Source organism: Sparus aurata, chromosome 19 (assembly GCF_900880675.1).
Source record: "Sparus aurata chromosome 19, fSpaAur1.1, whole genome shotgun sequence".
NCBI lineage: Eukaryota > Metazoa > Chordata > Actinopteri > Spariformes > Sparidae > Sparus > Sparus aurata.
In genome coordinates, this window is record NC_044205.1 from 12404966 (window position 1) to 12423766 (window position 18801).

General features: G+C 42.6%; 1 protein-coding gene across 1 annotated transcript; it reads right to left on the reverse strand.

The window, feature by feature from the left end:
- Nucleotides 1–1520: 1520 nt before the first annotated feature.
- Nucleotides 1521–18567, reverse strand: LOC115570315 (myelin-associated glycoprotein-like). The gene is made up of 7 exons (XM_030398807.1): nucleotides 18495–18567; nucleotides 17978–18361; nucleotides 17344–17649; nucleotides 16981–17229; nucleotides 16432–16510; nucleotides 16285–16321; nucleotides 1521–1671 (listed from the first exon to the last, which is right to left on the reverse strand). Exons 1-7 carry the CDS (start codon nucleotides 18565–18567, stop codon nucleotides 1618–1620), a joined length of 1182 nt encoding a protein of 393 aa, XP_030254667.1. The 3' UTR covers nucleotides 1521–1617.
- Nucleotides 18568–18801: the final 234 nt, after the last annotated feature.

The window sequence follows — 18801 nt, forward strand, 5'->3', positions numbered from 1 at the left end:
CATTTCATACATGGTATCACCCAGTTTTGGTCATTTTTGTGTGCAGCACACAGCTCTTAACAGTGTTCGTGTTAAATCATAAAATGGGTGAGCTGAAACTTTAAATGTCTAACTTGTCTACAGAAATGATCATTTTACAGCTACATAGATCTACAGTTCTACTTTAATGATTAATCCATGTCCTTACTGACAGTGAAATGATGAACTTCCTGTTTAGTAAAAGTTCTCATTGTTTTCTCAGCACTCCGTTCATGACATCATCAGTTTACTGTCCAACACTCCTCTTTAATAACTTTAATTCATCAACCATAAAATTCTATGACTGCTTCTAATTCAGCAGTCGTCTCCACATGTAAACCATACACACATGATAGAATGACCACGAGCCTCATGTAGCCAAGAGTGTTTTAGTGAATAATAATAACATTGAAATTAGCATGTTCAGCAACATTGAACTAACAAATCATAGTATTCATTTAGTCTTCAGTAATGATATGACCTTGATGCTGGTTGTTATATTGAGATATTCAGCCTTTTTTGAGGATATCAAATGATTTTGAGACAAACTATGAATTCTAAAAGCTCCGACACAAACACAAAAATCTGCATCACTGCTCATGTCTGTTGTGGTGACTAGTGATGCAGTTCAAAGTGTCACCATGACCAGCTGGTGGTGTATGAACCACTCATGACTTAATGTACAAAAAGCTCACTGCTAATCAGAGCTCAGACAGAGACTCAGAGCCACAAGTTCATATTTTATTAAAGTCATTCCTGCAGCACAGAGAAATGTAAAAAAAATAACAACAGCACTGATTGATCTGCATCAACAGTGATCCAATTATTTCAAATGAAATCTTCAAATCCTCAAAAACACAAGATACTTTCTAATTAACTGTTATAACTTGGTCTTTGAGACTTTAGTAATTAGTGACTATTGCACCTTTATACAGGTCAAATAATGAGATTATATTTACATAATTACACACAAGGTAACTATAGCAAACATGTGACGATCAACTACAGCTGTAATATAAACTTATTGGAGTAAAAAAGGCTGTTTGTGTCATTCTTTTTTATTTATTTATTTATGTTGTTTATTTATGTTGTTTATTTCGGGCATGTCAATTCATAAACATCACATTTCATCATTGTTCAAATAATACAATACACATGGCCGAAAGGGAAAAGCGGGAGAAGCCAAAGCTTATCAAGTCCCGCCCCCATTACCCACAGGATAAAATCTTCATCCTGATCTTTTCTTGTCTTTTGCATTTTACATTTTTTTTTTTTTTTTTTTTTTTTACCTAACAACTTCTTTTGTTATGACCTTTGACAAAACATATTACAGCAGTAGCATACAGAGCTGAATTCAAGCTCTAGACAGTACATACAGATAACCTCATGAACAATGAAGGAAAAGTCAACTTTAAAGACCTTTGAGGATCCTTAAAAAGTGTAAATGTTAGTCACAGAAGAAATAAGAAAGCATAAGTAAACACCGGAAGAAAAGGGATTAATATAAACATGCAATAAATCAGCTCATTGTTACAAAAACTAATGATGAAACAGAGAAATATTCCATTAATGGTGAACATGATGTCTTCCTCTTCTCCTTCATGATGCTTCAATCTCAATCACTCTGTTGACATAGTCTGCTTCATCTGTGTCCTGAGAGAGAGAGACAGAGAGAGAGAGAGATTTTTGATTTTTAAATAGTAACTGTATGAATTATTAATCTATTTAAAATTCAGGTCACATCATTTGATTAAAACTAAATAAATAATAAAACACAAACAGGTCAGATCAACCACACAAAATGAGTCCATGAGTCCATATCAATCTGAATTGATCCAAGTCCTGCATCTCTTTATAACATTTAAAACCATTCATGACTCTTTGACCATCCTGCTGAGCAATAATACAACATCAGTGTCCACACCGTCCTCTACCTTCCTCTTCCTGCTTACATACACCGCCATCTCTGACTGTCCCAGAATGAAGTTCAACAGCTGACACTTATGTTGAGCAGCCTTTCTGTATCTGAAGCCCAGGATGAACGTTTGTACAGAGAAGACCGAGCCTGCCTTCCTGAACAGAGGGTCCAGACGAGCACACTCTGAGAAACAGAGGAACACTGTCTCTACGGCACCACAGAAGGGACATTTGTCTGAGACAGCAGGTTTCAGCATGGAGATGAAGGCATTTACTGCTAAAATCCCATGGATCAGTCTCCACTGCAGGTCAGCCACCCTCTTTGTGAGCAGAGGTTTGTACAGACTCCTCCACTCAGGCCGGACTTCCTCACCCAAGCCCAGGTGAGCTCTCCAGGGCGAGTCGGCCTGACGCTGCATCCTCTGTCTGTTCAGAAACTCCACCATCAGAACAGACAGAGCATTACCTTTGGCCTCCTGCAGGTTCATCTCACGCCGTCTGACTGAGCTCTGACCGTCTGTCCAACAGGGACAACACTGAGGGGGAGAAAAGGTCGTCAGGGCGGGGGACAGCCACCACTGTAGTCCGTCAGCAGGAGGCGCTCATGTCCCGTCAGACAGCTCCTGCAGTGGTCCAGCAGCCTGCCCACAATCTTCTCTGTCCTTCCCCCCAAACCAGCCACCAGACCCGTTGTGTTCTGTAGATCAGGTCCAGAAAAGGTGATCATATCTCCCAGAGTTAAAATCCCTGCTCTGCTGAAAGCAGGGCTGTAAACTAACTTTTTGGCTCACCTGCCAAGGGGACCGGTAGATGAAAGAATCTACCGGCCAAGTAAATTTTTTACCGGCCAAATAATAAATTGCCTCTTTTTGTTGCATATACATCTGTTTCAGTACTTTTCATGGAGATAACACTATTATATACCAATACATGCTTAGAAAAGAGGCCAAAGTATTATTTAGAAATAAAATGTAATATTATTAATTACATTTCATAACATTGCAAATTGAACAGTGCAAAACTTTGACAAAGAAAACACTCATTAATTAACTATCAGGCTCTGTAATAGACTTGTCAGTGGCGACTGTACCATAATAACATTTACACTGGATTTGATAGACCCATGGTTTTACACGTTTTGTGACGTGACAACTGTTCTCATATTAAGCCACTTGATTATCATACTGAAACCTAATTGAAGGAAGTTGTTTAGAAATTATGCACAACTTAAGTACAACTTCCCTCAGCTCATGAGTTAGAGGTGCCGTCATTGCTGTGCTCGAAACAGTCACTGCGCCAAACTTATAAAGAGCGGTGACGCGCACGCTACGTTGCTTCTGAGGGGAACTATTTTCTACAGCGGTGACGTCGGGGGAGCTACTTCAGTGCGCTGAAGCAGCAGTCACAGAGAGGAGGCGCGCAAGATGGCGGCCGAGGCGCAGGGAGAACTTTTTCACTAACAGATGGAAATGTTTTTTTTCACCCTAAAAGTGGACTTTGCTCACTCAGAACAGTTGTCGCCTGTTATTTTTGTCGCCCTTTGGTAGAATAAGCAACCGTGGAGTGACTTCGACGCTTTTTTGAACTCTACCGTCAATTTGAAATTTCAACTCATATAGGAAGAAGTGGACTTTTACACGGTAGTGGACAGCTTGATAACAATGGCGGAGAAAAGACACAGAAATCAAGGTAACAAGGCATGCAAGTCGCTTTCATTCATTGAAGATTCAACTGAAAACGACATGGAAGTTGTGAAGACGGGAGACATGCACTCTTATGCCGGCAGCTCCGAGATGGAGGTGGGCGGCGACCCGCGCCCGGATTCGGCGCCAAGTACCCCAGTTACAAAGAAAGGCAAAATTGAACCGACACTCTCCGAACTACAAGACAACATTGTGAGGTTGGTGGCGGAAAAGATAAAAGAAAACGCCGACAGTCTTGCATTACTGATAAAGAAAAACACTGACACCATTGAGGCCCTGAAGGAGACGTCAGAGTTCCTCTATAAAGAAGTCCAAGACGTGAAAATGGTTGTTGCAACGGTCAAGCAAGCCAGCGACGTTCATCAGAAAAGAATAACGGCCGCGGAAGACAAGATAAACGACATGGAGCGCTATCACAGGAGATGGAACCTGAGGCTGTACGGTCTGCCGGAGCAGGAAGGTGAGGACGTTAAACAGCGCATGGTAGACGTCTGCAGAGCAGTCATCCCGGACGCAGGAGGAGACCTACGCTTCCACATTGATGTGAGCCATAGGATTGGAAGAAAAGAGAGCGGCAAGACTCGACCGGTGATAACAAGATTCACATGCAGATCGACGAAAGAAATGTTGTGGAAAGCTGCAAAGGACTCTGGCTTTCTCAAGGCTAAGAAATTGAAATTCGGAGAAGATCTAACTACAAAAGACAAAGAAATACGCAACAAGCTGTGGCCACAAATCGAAGAGGCACGTAAGCAGGGGAAAAAAGCATTCTTTGTAGGGGCCAAAGCCATCATTGATGGCATAGAAATTAGAGTGTGAAACAGTAATACATGTTTAACATCTAAAACAAAGAAAAAGTTAAAATGATAATACCTTGCCTTACAGGTTACTCACTACCGTTCATTTGTTATTATATATGTTCATTGAAAGTATAGTATTACTCTTAAACCAGAGATTTCGAAGATATGGGCAATGTTATGGTTAAAGATACACAGTTTAATTTAGCCCATACTTGATTGTTCAGCTTACTAATATTTGGGGGTGAAAAGGGTCATTTCCATATTGTTTTGTTTTTGGAAAACTTCGAAACTATCTAGATAACCTAGTGTTTTTTTGATTCATATGTCTTTGTCATTTTTTTCATTTAATGTGAGGGGTATTCGAGAACAGACTAAGAGGAAGGCTGTTTTTTTGTTTTGTAAAAGCTTGAAAGCAGATTTTTATTTTCTACAAGAAACACATGCATTAGCTGCAGACTTAAATTTTTGGAAAAATCAGTGGGGTGATAATATTTGGATGGCTTATGGCAATAGTAATTCTGCTGGTGTAGCTATATTGAAAGGATCCTTTCAAGGAAAAATCCTCAAAAACATTGCTCATAACTCTGGAAGATGGTTAATTTTAGTTATTGAATTTATGAATGAAATTTTCATTCTGGGAAATATATATGGGTACAACAGCAGTCATAGAAACACAATCCTCTTTGAAGAATTTGAAGAAGAAATCACTATCTTATTAAACTCCTTCATGAATGCTAAATTGATATTTGGAGGTGACTGGAATTGCATCAATGATCCCATAATTGACTGTCACCCACAAAGACCTTTGAGGAGCCCATGTGGAGAATTTAATAACCTATGTTTACAATTAAACTGTTGTGATATATGGAGATTAAGGAACCCATCTCAAATCCAGTTCACTTGGAATAACAAAGATTTATCAAAGAGATCCAGGATTGACTTTTGGCTTATCTCAAATGATTTAATAGATAAAGTAAAGGAAACCAAAATAGAACCTTCAATACTCACGGATCACAAAATTGTTTCGTTGACATTGTATATAAGGAACCTTCCAGTTAAAGGTAATTCTGACTACTGGAAATTAAACAATACACTTTTGTGTGATAAGTCTTTCAAAGAAAAAGTCATAGAATTCATACATGATAATTGGAAGAAAGCTCAAGAAGAGAAAATATATGGCAAACACTGGGAATATACAAAATTTTTGATTCGTAACATGGCAATTAAAAGGGGAAAGGAATTGGCTAAGGAAAAAAGAACTAAACAAGAGACTATTTTAAAGGATATAATTTCTATTTATGAAAATAACACACTCTCTCAGATTGAAATCAACAGGTTAGCTGAGCTACAATCTGATTTGGACAATATATATCAAAATATGGCACGTGGTGCATTTATCCGTTCCAGACGGAAATGGATGGAACACGGTGAAAAAAATACCAAATATTTTCATAATCTAGAAAAAATAAATGCTTCTGTGAATAACATGTATAAACTCAAAGTTGATCAGCAGATCTCTGAAAACCCTCAAAAAATTTCTAAAGCTGTGGAAGAGTTTTATAAAAACTTATATTCTGAACCAAATGACATTTATAGCCCATCTCATTTTTTTTCTTCTATATATAACAAGGCACGATGCATTGACCAAACGCAGAAAAAATTTTGTGATCAAGATTTATCCCTAAGAGAAATTGAAAATAATATTAGATGCTTAAAAGATAATAAATCCCCAGGGAACGATGGACTTTCCAGCAAGTTTTATAAGGCATTCCAAGACCACATTTCTGAATTTTTATTATGTGTTTTGAAGGAGGCCATAGAAATCGGTAAGCTTCCTGCAACAATGTGCCAAGGCCTAATCACCTTGATACCTAAGCCCAATAAAGATCGACTACAGATTGAGAATTGGCGACCAATAACTTTAATTAACAATGACGCAAAATTATTGTCTCACATCTTTGCAGAAAGATTAAAATTTTGTTTAGACACACTTATAGACGATGGTCAGTCTGGATTTATGCAAGGCAGACACATAAGCAACAATATTCGTCTGATCTTAGATTTGATTGACTACAATGAATACATCGCAGACAACAGTTATATATTATTCATAGACATATATAAAGCTTTTGACACTGTAAAGCATGAGTTCTTATCGGAGGTGTTAGATTTCTTTGGGTTTGGTCAGTACTTTAAAAGGGCAATACAAACTTTATATAGTGAGTGCAACAGCTCAGTTAAACTTCCATGGGGGACCACTCACAGGTTCAACATCTCTCGGGGTATAAAACAAGGAGATCCAGCAGCCCCTTTCTTGTTTCTTTTGGTCATGCAAACAATGGCCCTACATATATATAATGATTCCTTTCAAGGTATTCAAATTTTAGGTAAAGAAATTAAATGTTGCCAGCTGGCTGATGATACTGCTATCTTTTTAAAGGACGAAATGCAGATTAAGAAAATCATAAATTGTCTTAATCTGTTCTCTAAAGTGACAGGTCTAAGTCTAAACATTAAAAAGTGCACTCTTTTTCCTCTTAAAGATGGCAATATTCAATCAGAAGAAATTGAAGGTATTCCTGTTAAAGAGGAAGTAACATATTTAGGAATAAATATTTGTAAAAATCAAACAAACAGAATAGAATCAAACTTCCAAGCCCTTATTCCAAAAATTAAAAATAAATTTAACATGTGGCTCATGAGGGATTTATCACTCAAAGGTCGGGTACTTTTGTCCAAAACTGAAGGTTTATCACGTCTTGTTTATCCAGCGAAAGTATTAGATGTACCCAAATCAATTGAAAAACAAATAGATTCTACCTTATTCAACTTTCTATGGAGAAACAAGTCTCACTACCTAAAGAGGAGTGTGTTATGTAATTCAGACTGTCAAGGAGGATTAAATATGCTGGACTTTCATTCATCTAACATAGTCTTTAAGGTAAACTGGATTAAACATTACATCCAAAATAAAGATAAATTATGGTACTTATTTCCCAATCTTATTTTTGAAAAAATAGGTGGTATAGAATTTCTTCTCAAATGTGACTTTGACATAAATAAACTCCCGATTCGGCTATCTAATTTTCACAGGCAGGCGCTTTTATATTGGCTTCTTATATACAAACATAATTTCTCTCCCCACAAACACTTAATTTGGAACAATAAAAACATCAGATATAAAAATAAATCAATCTTTTTTGATAACTGGATAAAAAACAAGATTCTGTTCATATCACAATTGCTCAATGAGAATGGTCAATTACTTTCATACGCAGAATTTTTAAAGACCTTTGGTATTCCAATACCGGCACGAGAATATTGTATAGTGTTTGATGCGATACCAACATGCTTCTTAAGACTATTACAAGGCAGCATTGTGTTTACTGAACAACCAATTTGGAAGACTGATATCCTGCTGAATGGCATCAATATTAAAGATAAAAAATGCAATAATAAATTGTTTAGACATATGTTGCAATGCTCTATTAATTCTCGTGCCAAAAGTTATTGGAATGGTCTTTTGGATGGAATTAATTGGAAATTGGTATGGACTTACTATAAAAAATATTTGATCAACAATAAGGTGAAAGATGTTCATTATAAAATGATACACCTAATTTACCCAACGAACCATTTTCTCAAAAAATACAGACCTGATCTCTCTGATTCCTGTGTATTCTGTAAAGCTGAGACAGAAACGATTGTACATTTATTTTTTGATTGTATCTATGTAAAGTTCTTCTGGATTGATGTTGAAAATATGTTTGAATTGCTATGTGGAATTAAGATCAGCCTGCAAAAAAGGGATGTTATTTTTCACTTTGGAGAAAAAGTTATGGACCAAAGTCATGTATTTTTGTTAAACCTTTTTATATCACTTGGACGATTTTATGTACATAAATGCAAATGGACTGAAAGAAAACCCAATATACACCAATTTAAAAATGAAATGAGGATATACTTTGATGCACTATCAGGACTAACGCACAGAAAGGCCATCCGGACTGTAGCTCTCTACAGAGCCTTAAGATCCTCTTTGTGAATTTTTATTTATCCACTATATCTTCTCCACAAAGCCTTTGGATCCTCTAATTGAGTCGAATATATGTACCCCTTGTTCACTAAAAAAAAAAAAAAAAAAAAAAAAAAAAGCAGCAGTCACAGAGGCTTTCAGCCTCTGTGACTGCTGCTCCCGCCCAGCAGGGGGCGCTCAGGCATCCTCCGTGGACCAGCAGCTCCTCCAGCAGCCAGCCGAGTCATGTTGAGCTCTCTGTTTCAGCAGCAGCCTCCACATGGTGAAGAGTCCTTGATAAAAACCAGGCAGGGTGTGAAACCTCACATTTTTAGAATCCATTAAGAACACAGAGTCCTGTAGTCCCAGACCACCGACACGGTGCAGGACCAGCTGAGCCAGAGGCCTCCACACCAGGTCCTTCAGTCCATACAGTAGCCTCTGAATGAACTGGAGCCTGAAAGCAGCGCCCCTGCTGGCCAGGTGCACCATTCCCTGTCCTCCCTCCTCTTTATGAAGGAACAGGAGAGCCTGTGGAAGCCAGTGCAGTCTGTCCCAGAAGAAGTCCACCAGAACCTTTTGGATCTCTAAGAGCAGATTCAAGAGGGGGTCAACCCAAGCCAGCCGGAACCATAAAAAGGAGGACACCAGACTATTAATAATTAGTGTCCGTCCTCGGAATGACACACTCAGCAAGAGCCACCTCGACCTCTTCAGTCTGCCCTGTAGGACTCCAGGACCCCCTCACAGTTCTTCCTTAAAAACAGTTCATCTCCTAAAAACACTCCCAGATACTTTATCCCACCCGTCTTCCAACACAACCCTCCCGGTAAAACCAACTCACTCAGAGAGTTTTTTTCACTGAAACAGCTTCACTTTTTTCCCAATTCACTTTAGCTGAAGACAGTCTGTTAAAAAGCCCCACATTCTCCTCTGAAACACATATGTCCCTCTGTGTATTTAAAACCACCACCACATCATCAGCATATGCTGACAGCTTTACAGCTGCAGGACATCCAGGGAAAACCACTCCTGTTAATTCTTGTCTGAGTTTGTGCAGCAGGGGTTCGATTGCCAGAGAATATAACATCCCTGACAGCGAGCACCCCTGCCGCACCCCTCTCTGGACTGCAAAAGGTGCAGCCAGACCACCGTTTATTTTCAGTATGCTCGCAACGTCACGGTACAGTACCTGGATCCTGGCTATAAAACCTGGGCTGAACCTGAATGCATTGAGCGTTCGCCACAGGTATTTGAGTTCAACCCGGTCAAAAGCCTTCTCCTGGTCTATGGAAATAAGACCAGTATCTACAGCCAATGAGCCGGGGACTTCCGAAACATGCCGAATTAAAGTGACGTCACTTATCAGCCTGCTGGGCACACAGTAAGTCTGGTCCACATGGATGACCTCAGCCATCACCTCCCTGAGCCTCAACACCAGCGCCTTGGACAGGATCTTGTAGTCCCCACACAGCAGAGAGACCGGCCTCCAGTTCTTTAGTTCCTGTAAGTCACCTTTTTTTGGGAGCAGTGTAACAATCGCTCTCCTACAGCTCAAAGGTAAAACTCCACCCTGAAAGCTGTCCTGGAACACCTCCAACATGTCCTGACTCAATAACAGCCTAATAACATCTGTACCTCAGTCTCCAGGTCCTGAAAGGATCTGGTAATGTGCTTGGTGACATTGCGAGTATACTGTTTACAAAATTGCTGAATCTGGGTTTTCCCAATATCCCACCACAGCTGCGCTGAGGAGAATGAGGATTTCTTTTCTCCAGATGATTCCTGTCTAACTCATAATCCTTAGTGCAGTTAAAATCACCACCCAAGAATAAATAATCATCAGCACAGTCATGAACAACATCACATAGAACATTTAAAAAGTTCATCCTCTCAGTACTTAAAACCGGAGCATAAACACAGAGAGCGTTTATAGAGAGCGTTCACCCTTAAAATGAGCCCAGACATGATGTCCAGCACCTCCACAGAGCGCGGACTAAAGGTTCTGGAGAAGAGGATTCCCACCCAGCACTGTTGGACCTTGTGTGGCTGAGGAAGACCTCCCCTGGCCACTCCCTCCTCCACTCCCCCTCAATGACAGAGTCACTGTGGGTTTCCTGGACAAACACCACATCCAGGTTTTTTAACTCGAACAGTTTAAAGACAGAAGCTCTCTTTGCGTCACTATGTACCCCATTAATGTTAATGGACCCGATATTAATATCATCATCATCATCATCATCATCATCATCAACACCATCCACACCAGTTACCATTACAGATAGCTTTGGCTTTCGTCACCAGTTTTTTTAGCCTGTACACCTCCAGTATATTAAAAGCCTCGTCTTCTGAAAATCCGGTTACACTAATTAAAACTGAATAAATAGATAAAAAAACACAAACAGATCAGATCAACTGATCTGAAAATGTGAGCTGATGCTCCTTAACACCACACAGAACAAGTCCGTGAGTCCATGTCAGCTTAAACTGGTCCAAGTCCTGCATCTCCTTATAGTACTTAAAATCGATCATGATTCTGGCTTTGACCATCCTGCTGAACAATAAAACAACGTCAGCATCGACACCGTCCTCTACCTTCCTCTTTCTGCTGACGTACACAGCCATCTTTGACTGCCCCAGAATAAAGTTCAGCAGCTGGCACTTGTATTTGGTCATCTTCTTGTACCTGAAGCCCAGGATGAATGTCTGTACAGAGAAGACCTCCCCTGCCTTCCTGAACAGTCTGCCCAGCAAAGAGAAGAGAGGGCCGAGCCGAGCACACTCTGAGAAGCAGTGGAACACTGTCTCTACGGCACCACAGAAGGGACACTTGTCTGAGACAGCAGGGTTCATGATGGAAATGAATGCGTTTACTGCTAAAATCCCATGAATCAGCCTCCACTGCAGGTCAGCCCCCCTCTTTGTGAGCGGAGGTTTGTACAGGCTCCTCCTCTCGGGCCGGACCTCCTCACCTGAGCCCAGGTGAGCTCTCCAGGGCGAGTCGGCCCGATGCTGTATCCTCTGTCTGTGCAAGCACTCCACCATCAGAACAGACAGAGCTTTGCCCTTTGCCTCCTGCAGGTTCACCTCACACTGTCTGCGGTCACAGCTCTGACCGTCCATCCAACAGGGACGGGCACTGAGAGGAGGGAACGGGTCGTCAGGGCGAGGGACGGTCACGCCACTGCTGTAGTCCGTCAGCAGGAGGTGCTCATGCCCCGTCAGACAGCTCCTCCAGTGGTCCAGCAGTCTGCCCACGATCCTCTCCGACCTTCCTCCCAGACCAGCCGCCAGGCCCACTGCATTCTTTAACTCAGGTCCAGTGAAGGTGACCATATTTCCCAGTGTTAAAATCCCTGCTCTGCTGAAGGCCTCTGTGACTGCTGCTCCCACCCAGCAGGGGGCGCTCAGGCATCCTCCGTGGACCAGCGGCTCCTGCAGCAGCCAGAAGAGAGAGTCGTGTTGACCCCTCTGTTTCTGCAGCAGCCTCCACATGGTGAAAAGTCCACGGTAAAAACCAGGCAAACCTCACAGTTTTAAAATCCATTAAGAACACAGAGTCTTGTAATCCCAGGGAACCGACACGCTGCAGGACCAGCCGAGCCAGAGGCCTCCACACCAGGTCCTTTGGTCCATACAGCAGCCTCTGGATGAACTGGAGCCTGAAAGCGGCGCCCCTGCTGGCCAGGTGCACCACTCCCTGTCCTCCCTCCTCCTTCGGAAGGAAGAGGAGAGCCTGTGGAAGCCAGTGCAGTCTGTCCCAGAAGAAGTCCACCAGGATCTTCTGGACCTCTGAGAGCAGATTTGAGGGGGGGTCGACACAAGCCAGCCGGTGCCATAAAAAGGAGGACACCAGACTATTAATGATCAGTGTCCGTCCTCTGAATGACACACTCGGCAAGAGCCACCTCCACCTCTTCAGCCTGCCACTCCCGTTAGCTCTTGTCTGAGTTTGTGCAGCAGGGGTTCGATGGCCAGAGAATACAACATTCCTGACAGCGAGCACCCCTGCCGCACCCCCCTCTGGACCTCAAAAGGGGCAGCCAGACCACCATTTATTTTCAGTATGCTCGCAACCTCACGGTACAGTACCTGGATCCTGGCTATAAAACCTGGGCTGAACCCGAACGCACTGAGCGTCCGCCACAGGTATTTGTGTTCAACCTGGTCGAAAGCCTTCTCCTGGTCTGTGGAAATAAGACCAGTATCTACAGCCAATGAGCCGGAGACTTCCAAAACGTGCCGAATTAAAGTGACGTTGTCACTTATCAGCCTGCTGGGCACACAGTAAGTCTGGTCCACATGGATGACCTCAGCCATCACCTCCCTGAGCCTCAACGCCAGCGCCTTGGACAGGATCTTGTAGTCCCCACACAGCAGAGAGACCGGCCTCCAGTTCTTTATGTGTTGTAAGTCTCCTTTCTTTGGAAGCAGTGTGATGACGGCTCTCCTTCAGCTCAAAGGTAGACGCCCGCCCTGAAAGCTGTCCTGGAACACCTCCAACATGTCCCGACCCAGTATCGGCCAGAAAGCCTTGTAAAAGTCCACAGGTAGACTGTCGATGCCTGGAGCCTTCCCGTTGGCTAGGCTCATGAGGGCCATATGGAGCTCTTCGACGGTCAGCTCGGCGTCCAGTTGGCTATTGGTTATTGCCTCTACCTGTGGTACGTCGGACAGGAAGGAGGCGTCCAGCTCTGGGTCTTCCACCAGCTCCGTGTTGTACAGTCCTTTGTAGAACTGGGTGGCGTACCTTCTGATGTCGTTGGTTTCGGTGAAAGAGGAGCCATCTCCGGAGCGCAGACAATGTATGATCTTCCTCTGGCCGTTCCTGCGATCCAGGCCAAAGAAAAACTGTGTGGGGGCGTCCATCAGGGAGGCGTTCAGGACGCGTGAGCGGACCAGAGCTCCCTGTGCGGTTACACCCAACAGGTTGGCTAAAGCAGCCTTTACTTTTAAGGACTTCAACATTCCCCTGATCTCCTGTACAGCCCAGTAACATCTGTACCTCAGTCTCCAGGTCCTGAAGGGATCTGGTAATGTACTTGGTGACATTGCGAGTATACTGTTTACAAAATTGTTGAATCAGGGTTTTCCCAATATCCCACCACTGCTGCACTGAGGAGAAAGAGGATTTCTTTTCCCTGTGTAAAACCCATAAAAAACTAAAAGCCTCTCTAAAAGAACGATCTGATAAAAGAGCTGTGTTAAAATGCCGATAAGCGCTGGAGGTCTTCACATTTCGAATGTAAAAACAGCACTGCACCAGAAAGTGATCTGACACACCAACTGGGGTGATGTGACAGTTTTTAAAAATACTAAAATGATGTTTAAAACAGTAAAAGCGGTCCAGCCTGGCCAGAGACAGGACGTTGTCTCTGCAGTGAGTCCAGGTGTACTGTTTAGTCGTGCTGTTAAAACCTCTCCACACATCCTTCAGTTCATGAGTCTCCATGAGACGCCTGAGCCGGGTAGAGGAAGCAGGATGAGGCTCCAGATGATTCCTGTCTAGTTTAAAATCCTCAGTGCAGTTAAAATCACCACCCAAGAATAAATAATCTTCAGCACACTTGTGTACAACATCACATAAAACATTTAAAAAGTTCATCCTTTCAGCACTTAAAACCGGGGCATAAACACAAATAAAAACAACTTTTACATTTTCATATAGAGCGTTCACCCTTAAAATGTGTCCGGACATGATGTCCATCACCTCCACAGAGCGAGGAGTAAAAGCTCTGGAGAAGAGGATCCCCACCCCGGCACTGTTGGACCGCTTGTGGCTGAGGAAGACCTCCCCTGGCCACTCCCTCTTCCAGTCCCCCTCGTTGGCAGAGTCACTGTGGGTTTCCTGGACAAACACCACATCCAGGTTTTTTAACTGGAACAGTTTAAAAACTGGAACAGTTTAAAAACAGAGGCTCTCTTTGCGGCACTACGTGCTCCATTAATGTTAATGGACCCAATGTTAATATCTGCCATGGTTTTATTTGATTCTGCGGCTCTAACAGAGAGACAGACAACAATTAAGAGGAGGATGTATTTAAAAATCCTCATAATACTCCTCTTCATCATCATCATCATCACCGTCATCGTTATCAGCAACACCATCCACACCAGTACCACTGCAGATAGCTCTGGCTTTGGTCACCAGTTTCTTTAGCCTGAACACCTCCAGTTTATCAAAAGCATCCTGTCTCCTGAACTGAGCCACAGATCCAATAAAACCAGTGAGATTTGGGAAGAAGTGCTGCAGCTGAACATGCCTCTGACCTTTAGTCTGTGCTAAAAACTGTTTGATGGCCTCTACAGAATATGAGGCAGTTTGCGCTGCCTGAGAGGCAGTCAGCTCTTCCTCCTCCTCTTCCTCCTCAGAGGCAGCTTGGAGCACCCTCCTTGTTTTAGCCTCGTTCTGCGTCTTTCTACCACCCCATTTTTTCCGTTTGTTCGTTTTTACTGTGAGACCTGTGTCATCACAGATGTCCTCAATCACCACGTTATATAAAACACTGTCACCATTACTGTACACTTTCTGCCCTTCCTTTTCTTCCATTTGTTTCTTTTTCACTGAATTATCGCTCGTTCCTTTTACAGTCTGACCCTCCTGCATGTTTAACCCATCTTGCCCAGTTTTCTCTGCATCCTGGGATGCAACAGGTGAGCATGTCTCACCTGGATGCTCCTGCTCAGCTCGATCCGCCACCACCCCCGCCACCGGCCGATCCGAACCCGAGACAGCAGCCTCTGTCACCGGCAGACCCGGTCCCGAGCCGCCGGCCTCCACCGCCGGCGGACTCGGTCCCGAGTCGCCGGCTTCCCCTGCCGGCCGATCCGAGCCCGTCCCGAGCCGCCGGCCGATCCGAGCCCGAACCGCCGGCCTCCTGCCGTGCCCCTCAGCCCCACACCCAAAGCACTTCATTGTCTCTGAAGTTACAAAGATGACATAATTAAACCCCTCAATATTAAAAGTTAGAGTCAGGTTCAGGAGAGAAGTAGCATCTTTTGGCAGCATGTGAACAGACCTTCTGTGACAGACGACGTGCTTTAGCTTCTGTGATCTGCATCCCAACGGAACCATCTTTATGGGGGACACCAGCTGTCCGTACCGGGACAGCGCTGTGGACAGATCCTCGTTTTTTATAAACGGCGGAGCGTTGGAGATCATTATTTTTTTGGCAGGACTCACTAGTGGAAACACCGGAGTGAAAGTGTCTCTAACAACAATTCCACATTCAACCACCTGCTCCACTTTCCTCACTTCATCCAGAAACATAACCACGGCGCTGTTAATGCGAGAGGCCGATTTGATGCTCTCAAATCCGACCACCTCTCCCACAGCTAAGGCGACCTCCTCCACGGTGTACGGAGACCCAGCCCCCACCTTGATGCCGTGTCTCCGCGACAACCGGGAGAGATCACCGCCGCCGACCACCGTTGTGTGTGAGGCGCCAACCAGCCAGACAAAGCCTGACCGGCAAACTCACAAAAACACCCTAAAAAACCCCAAAAAACACACCAACACGACTACACTAAACCATAAAAAAAAGGAAAAAAGACAGCAAAAGGATTAGAAATAGACTGAAACAACTCAAAACAGTCGTTCTCACACCACTCAGCACACTCACTCCGTCATTCACTCAAAGAGAGAGAGAGAGAGAGAGAGGTGTTGTTCTCTGCAGTGAGTTTAATGCAGCTCAAAGAGAAATGCCAGCAGCACCTTGAGCTTGTCTTGGTAAATCAAAGTCTGATATAAAGTGAGATTAGCTCTCCTTAATGAGATGAAGACAACTGACTGTTGACAGAATAATGTAGCTGTCCTCATCTAGCAGCTTACCTTCACTGGTTTGTTGCAGCATCTTGATCTGAAGCAGCTGAAAGAAAAAGAGATGGAATAAATAAACAGTAATACAAGTGAAACATTTTAAAGAGAACAATAAGTCTGTAGCTGGAAATGATCACATCATAGAAAAGTTGGTCTCACCACTCAAAGATGACGATTGCACTGTAGAGCATGATGACTCCCAGGATCTTCACTGTAACGTAGACAGAAAGCCCAAACTCTGTAACAAGACAGCACGGTCAGCTTCTCCTTAATGGAAAATGTTACGACTCTGAAACATCCTGAACTTTAATTCCTTCTGTTAACCTCAAATGTAAACTTGTACATCATAAAACACGACCTTCAGCACTTCATGAACCAAAATAAAATGTCTAACATGAAACACTGAGAGTCAAAGTGACTCAGCTGGAATGTTTTCAGAGCATCTTTCCATGACTGAGTTCTCACAAAGCTGAATTTTAATTTTAATGGAACAAACTTTATTCAACAATAAATGCTCTCCAACCGCCATGAGATGCTTAGCAGCTCTTTTCTCTCGAGGATATAGTTCATTAATCTAGAATCATTCAATTAATATTCAGTACAGGGTAAACAAATTAGCAAATGAACAAACAAAGAAGCAAAGCAGAAGCAGAAAAGAAGAAAAGAGCATGAATTAAAATGATCAGATTCTGTCAGTTCTATATTTACCTGAACTATTAAAGTGAATCTGTGATGACGCCTGGTTCCCGAGATCATTTGTGGCCACACAGTAATAATATCCTCCATCTCTAACGTTGAGGCTGTAAAAGTGTCCTTCAGCTACAGTCATCAGTCCATCTTTGCTGTTCCTGAACCAGGTGAAGCTGCTGACGGGAGGCTTGGCTCTGCTGGAGCAGGTCAGGTTCACCCAGCTACCTGCTGATGCACTGATGGACACTGAGGTGTCTTTAGGAGCATCTGAGGAAAATGTGACAGAGATGTGAGATATGAGAGTAACATCAGAGCCTGAATAAGATCCTTTATTTGTATCATGTGCTGACAGGATCCAATAACAAACTCTGGTTGTCTTACATGAAACACTGAGAGTCTTTGTCTCCTCTGCTGTCTTGACATGTTTTCCTTCATTCACAGGATATTTGGCAGAACAGCTGATGTTGTATCCATCATGTTGGTCTGACAGAGTGATGGTCTCCTGGATTTTAGTTGTAAAGGTTCCATCTGTGTTTTCCTCTATTTTGTTGTGAGAGTCTTGTTGGAGATTCCAGGTGAGTTTAGGAGGGGAGTGTGGACAGGGAGTGAAAGCTGAGCAGGTTATAGTGACAGACTCCTTCTCCTTCAGATCACCTGAGATCTCAATTGTGGGGCGACGAGGAGAATCTGTGGGTTCAAATCGCACACATATTTTACATTGAAAAATTCAGTACAGTTCAATTTGTTACATAGGTTCAAATTTGAGCCTTTTACATTAAATTCAGTCAGCTTCATCATCAGACATTAAAGTTATTGTTGATATTTATACCTTGTTGTAGAATTTATCCTATAATAATTTCACCACAGGAGACTTCCCTTTTTTCTAAACATGTCTTCACATATGAGGGCGATTAATAGCAATGAAAAAATCCCAGTCAGGTTAAGATTCATGGCTTTTTAAGCCTTCAGCTGTGACAACATTATGAACTGACGGATACAAACTAAACTCTCTTACCTTCAACTGTTATTTGAAGAGGATTACAAGAAGCTATTGCCTTGAATGGGCTGTTCTCAATCCTGAAGTAGTATGTGTCTGTGTAACTAGTGTTTAAACTGGAAAATAAAGTGGTGCAATTTCTCTCTCTCAGGTTTCCAGTTATCTTCATTGGATAGATGTTATTTGTCCTACTGCTGTTGGAAATCACATTGTTTGGATAGTCTTTAAATTTGGGGTCACTCTTAATCCATACTCCAAAGATTTCTCTGCTGCTGTCAAAGTCTTGTTCTTGTTCAGCTCTAAAGCTACATGGGATTTGCAAACAAGATCCACTCAGTGCTTCCATCTTCTTTGGTGCAGTGATGAAGAGGCCTGACTTCTGGGTACAAGCAGCCAAAGCACCTGTAAAGCAGACTCATGATTAACAAACTGTGGAAGATAAAATTGATGATAAACTGAGCACCAGTATGATGAATGCTGTCTGAACTGTAATAATCAACGTCTCCAAATAAAAGTGAGTGAACAAACAGCTCACCTGAGAGAAAGAAGAGGCTCAGCAACATGTTGGCTGTCACCAGATTCACACACAGGACTGACATGACACTCATCATCTGGATTTGACAGAAGAAAAAGAACAATCAAAATGTACCATTGTGAGTTAGATTGATATCATAGATGTAATAAAATGTCACTGAAGCAACTTCTAATTTGTGTAACCAACAAATAGAATGTGTCATGTTTTATCTTTAAAAGCAGGAATATCTAAACAATTGAAAATATAAAAAGCAGTAACATTTGACCTTACCAAATCAACTTGCAGCTAAAACGGAGAAATAATTTGT

Bases quoted from the DNA above. Each gene is read 5' to 3' on its own strand.
- LOC115570315 (XM_030398807.1), bottom strand. From the start codon at position 18,567: ATGAGTGTCATGTCAGTCCTGTGTGTGAATCTGGTGACAGCCAACATG. The intron at 18,362-18,494 runs GTGAGCTGTTTG...TCTGCTTTACAG, and splicing joins GAGCCTCTTCTTTCTCTCAG to GTGCTTTGGCTGCTTGTACC. The intron at 16,322-16,431 runs GTGAGACCAACT...TTTTTCTTTCAG, and splicing joins GCAATCGTCATCTTTGAGTG to CTGCTTCAGATCAAGATGCT.